This window comes from Hyaena hyaena, unplaced genomic scaffold (assembly GCF_003009895.1).
Source record: "Hyaena hyaena isolate Hyena2069 unplaced genomic scaffold, ASM300989v1 scaffold_28, whole genome shotgun sequence".
Lineage (NCBI taxonomy): Eukaryota > Metazoa > Chordata > Mammalia > Carnivora > Hyaenidae > Hyaena > Hyaena hyaena.
The window spans coordinates 2,896,729-2,911,044 of record NW_024080660.1 but is presented as its reverse complement, the minus strand read 5'-3'; the positions used below and the strand labels follow the sequence as shown (position 1 = coordinate 2,911,044).

The 14,316-nt window shown below is 42.7% G+C and overlaps 1 protein-coding gene across 2 annotated transcripts in view; it reads left to right on the top strand.

Annotated features, from left to right (window-relative positions):
* Positions 1-12,688, top strand: part of KLHL12 (kelch like family member 12) — a 33,567-nt gene extending 20,879 nt beyond the window's left edge. For both annotated transcript variants that reach the window (XM_039227491.1, XM_039227490.1), the window contains exons 7-12: positions 7,583-7,689; positions 8,998-9,193; positions 9,852-10,010; positions 10,331-10,429; positions 10,780-10,966; positions 11,148-12,688. In XM_039227491.1, the coding sequence (XP_039083422.1) occupies positions 7,583-7,689; positions 8,998-9,193; positions 9,852-10,010; positions 10,331-10,429; positions 10,780-10,966; positions 11,148-11,274 (875 nt within the window). In that variant the 3' untranslated portion in view covers positions 11,275-12,688. The remainder of the gene's footprint in view (positions 1-7,582; positions 7,690-8,997; positions 9,194-9,851; positions 10,011-10,330; positions 10,430-10,779; positions 10,967-11,147) is intronic.
* Positions 12,689-14,316: the final 1,628 nt, after the last annotated feature.

Genomic DNA, 14,316 nt, shown 5'->3' with positions numbered 1-14,316 from the left:
ACTTCTTTGGACTACCATTTCTTCTGTATATTAGGGGAGTTAAATTCAAACCACTGAGGTTCTTTTCAATACAGAGGATACGTTTCTTTTTTTGTTTTAATTTTTTTTTAATGTTTTATTTATTTCTAGGAGAGAAAGAGAGAGACAGCGTGAGCAGGGGAGGGTCAGAGAGAGAGGGAGTCACAGACTGAAACAGGCTCCAGGCTCTGAGCTGGCAGTCAGCACAGAGCCCGACGTGGGGCTCTAACCCACGAACTGCGAGATCATGACCTAAGCGAAAGTCGGACGCTTAACCGACTAAGCCACCCAGGCGCCCCAGAAGATACGTTTCTTTTTTGCAGAGCCAGAAGGGTCTCAGAAAGCACATCATAGCACTTCCTAGCTGCTTGTTAAGTTGAACTAAAGCCAGTGAAAATTTGTGTGAACCAGCAAACCAGAAGATTTTTTTGAGATATATTTTCTGCATTTCTCTGTACTGGCAGGAGAAAGCTCCCACCTGCTTAGAGAACTTGGTTATTACCCTGATCTTGAAAGATTAGAATAGAATAGAATAGAATAGAATAGAATAGAATAGTAGTTTTGAGGTTATTTTTTAGAAGTTCCAGAAGAGAAACTGTGAAGCCATTTCCTATTTGTTTTTTTTAATGTTCTTTTTATTGAAAAAAAAAATTTTAATGTCTTTTATTTACTTCTGAGAGAGAGAGAAACAGCGTGAGAAGGGGAGGGTCGGAGAGAGAGGGAGACAGAATCCGAAACAGGCTCCAGGCTCTGAGCTAGCCGTCAGCACAGAGCCCAACGTGGGGCTCAAACCCATGAACCGTGAGATCATGACCTGAGCCAAACCAAGAGTTAGACATTTAACCAACTGAGCCACCCAGGCACTTAACTAGATTCTTTTTTTTTTTTTTTTAATTAGTTTATTTTTAAGAGAGAGCACATACATGCATGAGTGGGGAAGGGGCAGAGAGAGAGGAAGAGAGAGAATCCCAAGCAGACTCCATACTGTCAGCTCACAGCCCAACTCAGGGCTTGACCCACAAACCTTGAGACCATGATCTGAGCCAAACCCAAGAGTCAGATGCTTCACTGACTGAGCTACCCTCGAGCCCCTCCAACTAGATTCTTGCTTTAGCATCTCCTTATCCGTACCTTAGGAAGTAGGTTGTTCTATCATGTCCTCTACCCATCTCTATTCATAGAGATTGCTAAGCCAGCTACCAGGATGACTCTTCTGCATACAGCATAAGGAAATTAAATTTACAGCTACATAAAAATAGCATGCCAGATCATGTGTGAGGGTTTTCTTTTCGTCATTTACCTCTTAGCCATTACTTTCTCACAGAAGCTGTAATGGAAATTACAATTCCTAATTTGCCATAGTCTCCTTCTCTGAGCTAAAGATCAATACATATGGAAATATAGTCTCCAAACCCTGATATTTTAGCAGTCTTGCAGCCTGTCTGCTGTGTTCCTCTAACAACACAACACAGCACACACACATTCCTGTCCCTCCCCACACAAATAATGACCATGGCATTGTCAAGATGCCTCAGTTTTACTAATGCGCTTTTTCACACTGTTTCTGTCAGGTGTTTTATTTCTTTATTATCTATCTATCTATCTATTTATTTATTTATTTATTTATTTTGAGAGAGAGCGTGAACCGGCTAGGGACGGAGAGGGAGAGAGAATCCCAAGCAGACTCTGTGCTGTCAGCACTGAGCCCGATGTGGGACTCAACTTCAGGGACTATGAGATCATGACCTGAGCCAAAACCAAGAGCAGCCAGCCACCCCTGTCAGGTGTTTTGGACATACTTGTCTCATGGTAAAGATAAAAGTCTAACTTAACAAGTCCCTCCCACCCCCATTTATTGGCAGAGAACAAACAGGCTTTCTTCCAATCAATCCTTTCACTAACTCTTTTCACATTAGTCAGATTGTTAAAGTAGCGGTCCCCAAGTTAGAGTCTGAAGACATTGTCACACTTTGGAGTTCTTCTAGGAGAGGAAGACTTTCTAGGCACAAAGCAATACAAGAAACCACAAAGGCAAAGGTAGTGTATTTGACTAAATAAAAATGCACAACATTATAGGACAGATTAGGAAAATAGATTTGCTACAACCACAGCAAAGGGTTAAATTTATTTGTAAAGTGCTCATAAAAATGCATAGGAGAAACACTGAAGACTTGAATGTATAGTTTACAGAGGGGGAAGTACAATTGACTACTAAATGAAAGGGGGAAATATAACCTAATTACTAATAGAGTCTTATTAGTAATAAAATAAGTAATGGGGCACCTGGGTGGCTCAGTTGGTTAAGCATCCGACTTCAGCTCAGGTCATGATCTCACAATTTGTGGGTTTGAGCCATGCGTCGGGCTCTGTGCTGACGGCTAGCTCAGAGCCTGGGGCCGGTTTCAGATTCTGTATTTCCCTCTCTCTCTGACCCTCCCCTGCTCATGCTGTCTCTCTCCTTCTCTCTCTCAGAAATAAATAAAACATTAAAAAACTAAAAATAAAAATAAATCAAATAAGTAATAAAATAAAATAAGTAAAATAAGAATTAAAACAATAAATGCAATTTTTTGCTACCAAAGTACCAGAGATTAAAAAAACAATATCCAGCTACAGAGAGTAGAATGAATTGGCATATATATGAGTTGGCATATATGTTGGTGACCATGTAAATTGGTTTAAATAATTTTATAATGTATATTAAAAGATTATTTTTAAGTTCATGTTCTTCACTCTAGCAACCCTCCCAATGCTGGGTTAAGAAAATAACTGGAATTTCGGGGCACCTGCTTGGCTCAGTTGGTTAAGTGAACAACTCTTGGTTTCAGATCGGGTCATGGTCTCACTCTTTGAGGGATCAAGACCTGTAAAGGGCTCTGCTCTGCCAGTGCAGAGTCTACTTGGGATTCTCTCTCCCTCTTTCTCTCTTTCTCTCTCTCTCTCTCTCTCTCTCTCTTTCTCTCCCTCTCTCCCTCCCTCCCTCTCTCTCCCTCTCCCCTGCTCACACATGCACTCTCTCTCTCCCTCTCTCAAAAATAAAAATAAACTTTTTTTAAAAAAAGAAAAAGCTACTACACAGTCTAAATATAAAGACTAAACTTATAACTGTTCAGAGGCACCTGGGTGGCTCAGTCAGTTGAGCTTCCAACTTCATTCAGCTCACGTCATGATCTCACGGTTTGTGACTTCAAGCTCTGGGTCGGGCTCTGTGTTTCGGATTCTGTGTCTCCCTCTCTCTCCCTGCCCCCCCCCCCCCACTCACTCTCTGTCTCTTTCTCTCTCAAAAATAAACATTGAAAAAATTAAAATTATATCTGTTCAGTGTGAAAACGCTGGTACTCTCATACTTCTCAAAAGCTCTCTTGGTACTTACATGTAACTCCAGCAGTACTAGGAAGTTAATTACTTAGATGCAGCTTGGTAGACAGTCTTTCAAAACAGAAGATCTGTCGAGGGAAAGTAATCAACAGTCCTTCTGACAAAGACATTTGGAACCAATGGTCTAGGACCCCAGGCATTTAGAACCATAAAATCCCTGAGTGACTCACACTGATATATCTGTCCAAGTTCCACTGTAAACATATAGTTACTAGAATGTTTATGGAGAAACTTTCAGCTACGAGGAAGCACTGTCGGTTTTCTGGGTTTTGTATCATGATCTAAATACTTCTTACCTGTTTCTATGTCTCATCCTTCAGAAGCTGCCTGAATGAAATCATATTATCAAGAAAGTGGTTTTTTTAGGTTTTTGGTTTTTGTTTCTGGAAGTTACATAAAGCAATAGGAATTACAGCTGAAAATCTGTGGAAATTTTTTAAATGTGCAAAGCCTAGAAAATACCTCTCAATGGTTATGGAATATGTTCATTGCCTTAGCCATACAGTTATCATCCACTAGTATCATATTTATCTACAGAGGGAGATGTGTGTGGATAGGATTGTTTTTGCCTTCTCTATTCATGTCAGAGGAAGAGAAGCAGTACTGTAAGGAAGGGGCAAATAGGGGAACAATGCTGCCAAGGAAGAAACAAATACTTTGTGGTCCTGGCCTCTCCCAGCTTGAAGGAATTTTATGCACAAATAAAATAAGCATAATATGAAAGGACCCTTTGTTGAAAGGCTTTGCTTTTCTAAAAGGAGCTGACTGGGGCTCCTGGGTGGCTCAGTCATCTGGGTGGACAACTTCAGCTCGGGTCATGATCCCAAGGTTCGTGGGTTTGAGCCCCGTGTCGGGCTCTGTGCTGACAGCTCAGAGCCTGGAGCCTGCTTCGGATTCTGTGTCTCCCCCTCTCTCTGCCCCTCCCCCATTCATGCTCTGTCTCCATCTCTCAAAAATGAATAAACGTTAAAAATAATAATAATAATAAATAAAAAATAAAAGGTGCTGACTACTAGGCCTGCTTACTGGCTCACCTTGGGAAAGGGTCCACTTACTTTATTTGGCAAGTACATTAGACAGGTGTCCTCTTAAATGAGGTTAAATTTCATGGTTTATATGTGATATACTAAGAAAAATTTCAAACATATATAGAAGCAGAATAATGTAATGATTCCCTATATCTTTCATCCAATTTCAACAATTATCAACTCATGGACTATCTATTTTGAAAGAAATCTCGGGATGTAGTTCTATCCATATATATTATGCTTTCATATGTATCACTATAACAAGGAGCTTTTTAAAAATGTGTCAGGGTGCCCGGGTGGCTCAGTCGGTTAGGTGTCAGACTTCAGTTCAGGTCATGATCTCACCACTTGTGAGTCTGAGCCCTGCGTCGGGCTCTGTGCTGACAGCTTAGAGCCTGGAGCCTGCCTGGATTCTGTGTCTCTGTCTCTCTCTGCCCTTCCCCCACTCACACTATGTCTCTTTCTCAAAAATAAATACTTCAAAAAAAACTTTAAATGTGTCTAAAATGCCATTATCACTCCTAAACACACAACCAGTTTTTTATTTTCATCAGGTATAAAGTACCTGTTAATATTTCCCTAGTTTTTGCTTTTGAACACTTAACTTTCTCCAGTCAGGATCCAGACGAGGTCCACATGTTGCATTGAGTTCCTGTCTCACTTGAATTTCTTTTAATCCATTGGCTTTTCCCTCCTACTTTGGATTTTCCTTGCAATTTATTTAAGAAACTAAGATGACTTCTAGAATTTCAAAACACATTTTGGGTTTTGCTGATTGTACCCATGTAGTGTCATTTAGTATGTTCTTTCCCCTGTATTGTCTGTAAACTGGTGGTTAGACTAGAGGCTTGGTAAGTTTCAAGATTTTGGTTCAGTTTTTTAGCAAGAATACTTCATTTGTATACTTCCTATTCAGCATTATAAAGTAGTATTTTTTTAAATTTTTTTTTTATAGTTTATTTGTTTTTGAGACAGAGAGAGACAGAGCATGAGTGGTGGAGAGGCAGAGAGAGAGGGAGACACAGAATCTGAAACAGGCTCCAGGTTCTGAGCTGTCAGCACAGAGTCTGATGCAGGGCTCGAACCCATGAACCCTGAGATCTGACCTGAGCCAAAGTTAGATGCTTAACCAACTGAGCCACCAAGGCGCCCCTATAAAGTAGTATTTTTGCTTTCCCCTAGTGATTATAGCAGCCACTGATGATAATTATGAGAGCCATTACTTCAGTAGGGATGTATCTGTTTTTGTCAGTTGAAAAAAAATTTTTTTTAATGTTTTATTTATTTCTAGGAGAGAGAGAGAGACAGCATGAGCAGGGGAGGGTCAGAGAGAGAGGGAGTCACAGACCGAAACAGGCTCCAGGCTCTGAGCTGGCAGTCAGCACAGGGCCCGACGCGGGGCTCGAACCCATGAACCGCGAGATCATGACCTAAGCGAAAGTCGGACGCTTAACCGACTAAGCCACCCAGGCGCCCCTGTTTTTGTCAGTTTAAAGGTACTCCATTTGTGGGGTGCCTGGATGGCTTAGTTGGTTAAGCATCCAACTCTTGATTTGGCTCAGGTCATGACCTTGCAGTTGGTGGGTTGAAGCCCTGCACTGTCAGCATGGAGCCTTGGAATTCTCTCTGTCCCTCTCTTTTTGCCCTTCCCTGTTCATATGTGCGTACACACTCACATCTTCTCTCTCAAAATAAATACAGTTTTAAAAAAGGAAGAGATGTATTCCATTTACTCTTTCAAGTCCAGTTATTTATAATATTGCCTTGGTCTCTTGAATGTCCTCCTAGTAATTGTACAAAATGCTCCATTCTCTCCATGCACTCCAGTAGAACACATACACAGAGGATTTTCTCAAAAGACTTTGCTCTTTGAAAAGAGGCAGAGGAGGAGATATTTAATACAAGAAGGCCTTACAGGAGAGGGTAAGATATAAAGGACATCAAAATATCTTCTTAGGGAAAATCGTAGAGAAAAAGACTTTCTTTTTTTTTTTTTAATGTTTTATTTATTTCTAGGAGAGAGAGAGAGAGACAGCGTGAGCAGGGGAGGGCCAGAGAGAGGGAGTCACAGACTGAAACAGGCTCCAGGCTCTGAGCTGGCAGTCAGCACAGAGCTCGACGCGGGGCTCGAACCCACGAACCGCAAGATCATGACCTAAGCGAAAGTCAGACGCTTAACCGACCAAGCCACCCAGGCGCCCCAAGAAAAAGACTTTCTTTAAAAGTCTACTGTCATGATGGGGCGCCTGGGTGGCTTGGTCGGTTAAGTACCTGACTCTTGATTTAGGCTCTGCACTGATGGTGCCGAGCCTGCTTGGGATTCTATCTGCCTCTCTCTCTGCCTCTCCCCTGCTTGCTACCTACTGTTATGATTACTTGGCAGTTGTGATGAATTGTCAAGGAACATGATCATATAGTTGGCTAAATTAGAAAAATTAAAGTTCATGGAAGACATTTTTAAAAATCTATCACTTGGAGGGCACCTGGGTGGCTCAGGTTAAGCGTCCGACTTCAGCTCAGGTCATGATCTCACAGTTCGTGAATTGGAGCCCCTGAGTCAGGCTCTGTGCTGACAGCTCGGAGCCTGGAGCCTGCTCTACACTCTTTCCCCCCCCCCCCCCCCCCGCCCCTCCCCCACTCATGCTCTGTCTCTCTCTGTCTCTCAAAAATAAATAAAAACACTGAAAAAAAATTTTTTTTAAATCTACCATTTGGTCCTTAAACCACAACTCTTCACTTTCTTGAGGCAAGGTTAGGAGAGTGTTCTTTCCCCATTACAGAAAACTCCCATTTTGAGTTTTACAGGCTGAGAAGGGCAGGGAGCTCCTTTAGTCCCCTACCTGCACTTAGAATCTCATTTATTATGTCAGCCAGAGTCATCTAGGTAGGTTGGAATGGTGTGGTGTGTTCAAGTTTGCCTTCTGGGGTTTTAATATTGGCCTGAAATTTTAATTTCAGAGGTCTAGGTCTTCAAGAGCTAGAGCCTCAGAAAGAAATAATTTCCTGTTAGGCAGACTTATGACAAGTTCCTATTTCAGATTGCTTCTCTGGGCCACATAAAACAAAACCCTACAACTGTTTCTACCTATGTTTCCCCATGAGTAGTTTACCAGCTTGGGATGGTGAAGTAACCTATCTTTGTCTCTCGTTTTCTTCAGGAGCCAATGAAGTGCTTCTGGTGGTTGGGGGCTTCGGAAGCCAGCAGTCTCCCATCGATGTGGTAGAGAAATATGACCCCAAGACGCAGGAGTGGAGCTTTTTACCAGTAAGTAACGGTGGAACCAGTCATGGGGAAAGAGTTTAAATGTCCTCAGTCCCTGATTCTAGATCATACCTAATCCAGCCTAAAAGTAGCAAAACCTAGTAATAGTATGATACTCCTTACAACAGTGTCATGTACATGGTAGGTTCTAAATCAATCAGTCCATCATTACTGACCATTTAGATTAGAAGAGTTCAGAATTATCAATGCCTCCCCCTTCCAAAAGAAGAGAAATATCAATGGCCCTGTGTGAAATTAAACTTCCGTGGCCCACCACTATTTCAGCACCTTCCTGAGCTGTCTGTGTAACTTCCAGCATGCTCCATTGTCATACTCTGTTAAGCTAAACTCTGTTAAATCATTTTATTTTTTTTAATTTTTAAAATTTATTTCTGAGAGAGACAGTGTGAGCAGGGGAGGGTCAGAGAGAGAAGGAGACGCAGAATCTGAAGCAGGCTCCAGGCTCTGAGCTATCTGTCAGCCCAGAGCCTGACGCGGGGCTCAAACCCATGAACCATGAGATCGTGACCTGAGCTGAAGCTGGACACTTAACCAACTGAGCCACCCAGGCGCCCCTATTAAATCATTTTAAATTGAATTAATGTTCACTTGAAGTCAGAAGTTTATATCTTTCTCCCTTTGTGTGTCTCTGTTTTAGTGCTGGATGAACAATAATAATTCTGAGAACATGGGAATCTTTTAATCAATTCTCCTAACCTTTAGGATATTGGAAAACTGGCCCTTTGATGAGCAGTTTGGGGATACTTTTCTACTTTATAGAGGGATATCAGTCTTTAGCCCAGTGGAACAGGAGGAAAGCAGATACTGGATAATAGAAAGACAGTAAACTTTTTGGAAGCCTTGGAATGAGGCAAATGTGGAGAAGGGTTGCATCTTTAAAAGCATCACAACAGGGGCTCATGGGTGGCCCACTCGGTTAAGCCTCTGACTTTGGCTCAGGTCATGATTTCACATTCGTGGGTTTGAGCCCCGCATTGGGCTCTGTGCTGACACCTCAGAGCCTGGAGCCTGCTTTGGATCCTGTGTCTCCCTCTCTCTCTCCTCCTCCCCCTCTAATGCTCTGTCTCTGTCTGTCTCAAAAATAAATAAAATGTTAAAAAAATTATTTAAAGCATCACAACAAGCAAGAGGGTTTGGAGGCCACTTGAGGGTGAACCACTGCCCCAAGGGTTCACGGCGACCAGTGAAGAAGGAGAGGTATATAGATAAAAACAGGAAGGTTAGCAGCAGATAAGGTCTAAGACTTGCATGACTGAAATGATTTGTACCTCTTCTCTCCTAAATCCATAGAGCATCACTCGTAAGAGACGTTACGTGGCCTCGGTGTCCCTACATGACCGGATCTATGTAATTGGTGGCTATGATGGCCGTTCCCGCCTGAGCTCAGTGGAATGTCTGGACTACACTGCAGATGAGGATGGGGTCTGGTATTCCGTAGCCCCTATGAATGTGCGACGAGGCCTTGCTGGAGCCACCACCCTAGGAGGTACGCTCAGTGTGCAGAGTGCTGTTTCTGTTTTGTTGGGGCTCAATCCTCATACCTCTCCTGTTGTCTGAAAGCATGAGGAGGTCCAATATTCCTTTCTGCTTGTGGAAATAGTAATGTTACCAAGGCTTTTCAATATTCACGGATGTTTCAACACTGACCACAGAGTTGGTAAATCAAATTCTAATGTGCCGAGTGGGGAATTGGCACTAGTTGTATTTTGTAAACGCCACCTTTGAAGTCTTTGAATGCTTTTGAGGATTCCATCTTGCCCCCTTCTTTTTAGATATCTTGATTGTGATATCTTCCTTATCTATTAAGACTTGATTGACTTATCTCATGACAAACACTTTGTTTTTGTTTCCAAACATTTAAAGGACTTGTGGGCAATTTGTAAGGAGAAGAGTTAATAGAAATCTCTCATCCTCAGGGTGCCTGGTTGGCCCAGTCAGTTAAGTGTCCAACTCTTGCTGTCGACTTAGGTCATGATCTCACAGTTTGTGAATTCAAGCCCACCTCGGGCTCTGTGCTGCCAGCATGGAGCCTGCTTGGGATTCTGTCTCTCCCTCTCGCTGCCCCTACCCCACCTCAAAATAAGTAAACTTAAAAAATAAATCTCTCATCCTCTAATAGTCTGTGATTTATTCATTCTGAGCAGATATGATCTACGTGTCTGGAGGCTTTGACGGAAGCAGGCGTCATACCAGCATGGAGCGGTATGACCCAAATATTGACCAGTGGAGCATGCTGGGAGATATGCAAACTGCCCGGGAGGGTGCCGGACTGGTTGTGGCCGGTGGAGTGATCTACTGCCTAGGTATTCAGTCTGGGAGGCAAAGATGAGGAAACTTAACAGGTGGCACCCTCTGGGTGGGGGCCCCTTTCTGTCAAAATGAAGTTCCTAGACTTTTTTCAACTAAAACCCTAGTCTATCCCAATATCTTTTCTGTTAACTGGGATTATCTTTTTTGTGGAAGCAGAAATTAGGGTACTACCAGATTTTTCTTTGGATTACTGGAACTCTTAAAGGAGAACTGAAACTGTAAGAATTAGTTGAAACACTCTAAGAAAGGCACACTGGGAATGGGCATGAGGACTTACCTTTCTCTCTGAAGTGGTCTCTGCTTTGGTTTTCAGGAGGATATGATGGCTTGAATATTTTAAACTCAGTTGAGAAATATGATCCCCACACAGGACATTGGACTAATGTCACACCAATGGCCACCAAGCGCTCTGGTAAGACCAGTCATATCTAAGGGAGAGGACAGTAGACCATACTGACAAATCTTTATATAAGCAGCGGTGGTGCAGTCAAAGATAGGATATCAACGAATCAGAGTTGAATTGCTTTCTTCGGTGTACACTGAGAGTAAAACAGGAGTCCAGTTCCCTTCTCTTCTTTGCCTGTCTTTTCTCTAAACATAATGAAAATAAAAACAACTAGATTATTCTAGGCCTGTCTGGCTCTAGTCCGCATCTCCCTCCCACTCTAGAACCCAGCTAGCCACCAGTGATCATGTTTTGTTGTTTGAATTCTAATCCTAAGCTTAGTAGTATTGATTTGCTATGCCGTTTTCCCCCCCCAGGTGCAGGAGTAGCCCTGCTGAATGACCATATTTATGTGGTGGGGGGATTTGATGGTACAGCCCACCTTTCTTCTGTTGAAGCATACAACATTCGCACCGATTCCTGGACAAATGTCACTAGTATGACCACTCCACGATGCTATGTAGGGGCCACAGTGCTTCGGGGGAGACTTTATGCTATTGCAGGGTAAGGATTTGGAAGCCAGGCTAGAGTCGTCGTGCATCCAGGACAACATGATCCAATCCAAATTTTTGGATCAAGACAGGGTTTGGGTTGGGGGAGACATCTCCAGTGGCATACTTTAATGTAGGACTGTATGGAAAGGAATAGAAAACTCATTTTCTTCTTTTGCTTCTTCCCCACTCAGATATGATGGGAATTCCCTGCTGAGTAGCATTGAGTGCTATGACCCTATCATCGACAGTTGGGAAGTCGTGACATCCATGGGAACCCAGCGCTGTGATGCTGGCGTGTGTGTTCTTCGAGAGAAGTGACCATTGTTGGAGCACCATCCAGAGCTAGTGACCAGTCCAAGGGACAGTTTACGGGAGAGTCAAGGATCCTTTCCAGAATATCTGTTTCTTGCTGTGTGCACAGGGTGATTACAAGCACCAGTGCGGTGATGATTGTACTTATTTGACACATGCTCCACTTTGTGCTGGTAGTTGTTCCTGAGGAGGGTGGGTAACAGACACTCAAGGGAAGACAGTGCACACTCAATGGATCTGAGAGGCCACATCATCTCTCCTTCTGGTCCAGAGAGCACTTTCATGTGTTTGGGAGAATCTATATATATGTTGTGCCTCATGTATTTCAGAGAATTAAGGTGAGTATGACCTACTAGATGTGGGCAGTACCCAACCTAGATGACTGGAAGGCTACCAACTTGAGTAAACTTGGTAAAATCCAAGTCTTGTTTTCCAGGAATAAATATCTTTCCTAATCTGCAGGTAACCAGGGACAACACGATACCATTCTGGAGGATAACAGAGGGAAAAGCCCCCCTATCCAAATTTGGGGGCTTGGGAGAGAGATGTGGCATTCCCTTAAGGGACATGGTTGGTGTATCAGAACTGGGTTTAGAGTAAGGGAAGGAAACAGAGTTTGATGGAGTGTGAGTGAACCTAGAACACCACTGAGGTATAACCTGGAAGACTTAAAAGGGTCTGTTATTGGAAGGATCTGTTAATTTCCCCATGGTCTTTCCGGGTGCTCATCTTGGCACTGCCTGACAGAGTAAGAATGAGCAAATTTTGGGATGGGCAGCAATGGAATAAATCTGGGAGTTCGGTATGCCTGGGAACAAACTAGAAGTACCTGTGATTTTACAATCGTCTTATTTCCTGCCAGGGCTCATCTATCCAGGGCAAGGTTTGCCTTGAGGAGGTGAGACACTGTCCTTCTGTGTTGAATCAAATACTACTACACTATTGTACTTCATTACTATTTATTTGGGGATGGGGTGGGGTGGCAGCAGCCTAGAAATTCAGCTACCTGATTACTGCCCCATTCTTTTAAGGGCACACTTCTGCTAAGGAGTGGTTTTTACTGCTGTGTTTGGTACAGTTCGTCCTTTTCCTACTATAAGGTTCCCTCACCTGTCCTTAACGTGGATTTTATTCTTCCCAGGACAGAATAATCAAGGACAACCAAGATTCTTGTTAGTTCCAGTCCCTGTTACCACCACTTGTGAATTTCTGAGCTACACTTCAAGGCTCCCCTGTATTATGGAGTGAAATTCTTGGCTTTGTGGGTATTGGGAGTGTGGGGATGTGGTAACCTAAACAAGGACGCACTTTCCCTTTATTCCGAATTCCATTTTTTCCTCGTTCCCTGAATTGTATTGACCTAAAGAGTTCGTTTCCTTTGTATTTTTTTAAGAAAATATTAAAAATCAATGGTTTCAGATGGCTGTAAGAGTTTGTGGCTAACCGGTGGTGTCTTGGAGATGCTTGGAGGGACCAGGCAGATCAGCTGCATGTCCTTTCTCTTCAACCTGTTCGCCTTATGTGTTTACCAACAGGCTCTACTATGTTTCTCTGCGTAGCCACAGCTAAGAAGCAGCCCTTTTACCCTTGTGGAGCTTCTTAGCAGTAAAATATTTACATAAATTTGCATATTTATTGACTCCACGCACTGAGAGTTTACTGGAAAACCAAACAGAATAAAGAGGAGTCAATCTTGAGCTCACTTAGTACCTACTTGAATTTTAGGGTTTGAGTCACTCCATTTCTTTCTCTAGTTGCTTTGATCTATGGCACATGACATAAACAGCTATGCAGAAGGCCTGCAAAGCTACAGAAATTCTGATATTCCCAGAGCAAAGGGAAGGGGGAGCCAAAGAGGAAGTTCTATTCACTGAAGCAGCCCTGCCAGCCTTCCCTCAGCAGATGGACTGTGCCTGCTGATCACACCACTGCTATGAAACATGACTCATCCTATCTCAGGAAGCGATCCAGGGGAGGCGGGAAAGTGGGGGCACAGAATTGATGGCTCCTGGGCTATCTTTACTCCTGACTTAAGAGTTCTTACATGGCAGCCACAACTGAATATTCTGCACAAAACATCTACAACTCACTGCCGTCTTTCCCCTCTTCCAATCTTGCATACTCTTCTCGTGCACATATACGGAGGTATGCCTAATGGGGGGCTCCTGTTTTTCTAGCTCCCTTAGCTGGCAACCAGCCACTTAGTTATCCAACCTCAAGAAACTCATTTACCTTGCGTCACCCCCATTACATACAGACATCCAATTCACTTTGGGGTTATACATGATTTTATCTTTAATAGCTCCAAATACATTTCTATAATTGTATTCCCTCCACTACCCCTTAGTTCAAGCCTATATCTCTTACCCAGACTCATGGAGTAAGAGCTTCCCGATGACCTTACCTCTACTCTTTTCCTGTCTTCCAGTCTGGCCCCTCCATTTTGTTATCAGTGTTCTTCCTTAATTACATGTAGGATCATTACAGTATTGACATAACAGCAATTTTTCAATGAATATTGAAAGTTATTTCTGGCCCCAAATTCCATAGATTCCCATTGCCTATATTATGAAGTTCAAATTCCTTAGCATGATTTTAGACCCATGGTGCTCTGGACCCACTCTACCATTCTGATCTTCCCTTCCTCTACTATTCTCTCTTCCCTCAGGTATAATGTCATTCAGTGGACTACTAACCATTCTTAAATTTGTTCTCACCTTCATTTAAGTTCATTATCTGACATAATCTTGCTTTTCAGAGAAAATCCTAGTCACACTTTGATGCCTAACTAAAATGTCACCTAGGTAAAGCCTTTTCTAACTCCCCAGATGGAATTATTCCCTAATCCTGGCTTCCATTTACTTTGTTCCCATGATTGTCTTTATCACATGTCATTTGTTTTGGGTATGTCTTCCTGTTTAGACTGTTGTCAAATACAAAGTGCCTATTATCATTGTATCCTCAGGGTTTAGTTATATTCCATAATTACTAAATGTTAAATTACTGAAGGACAAAAAGGAAGAAAAGCCTGCAGATGGGGATGGTGGG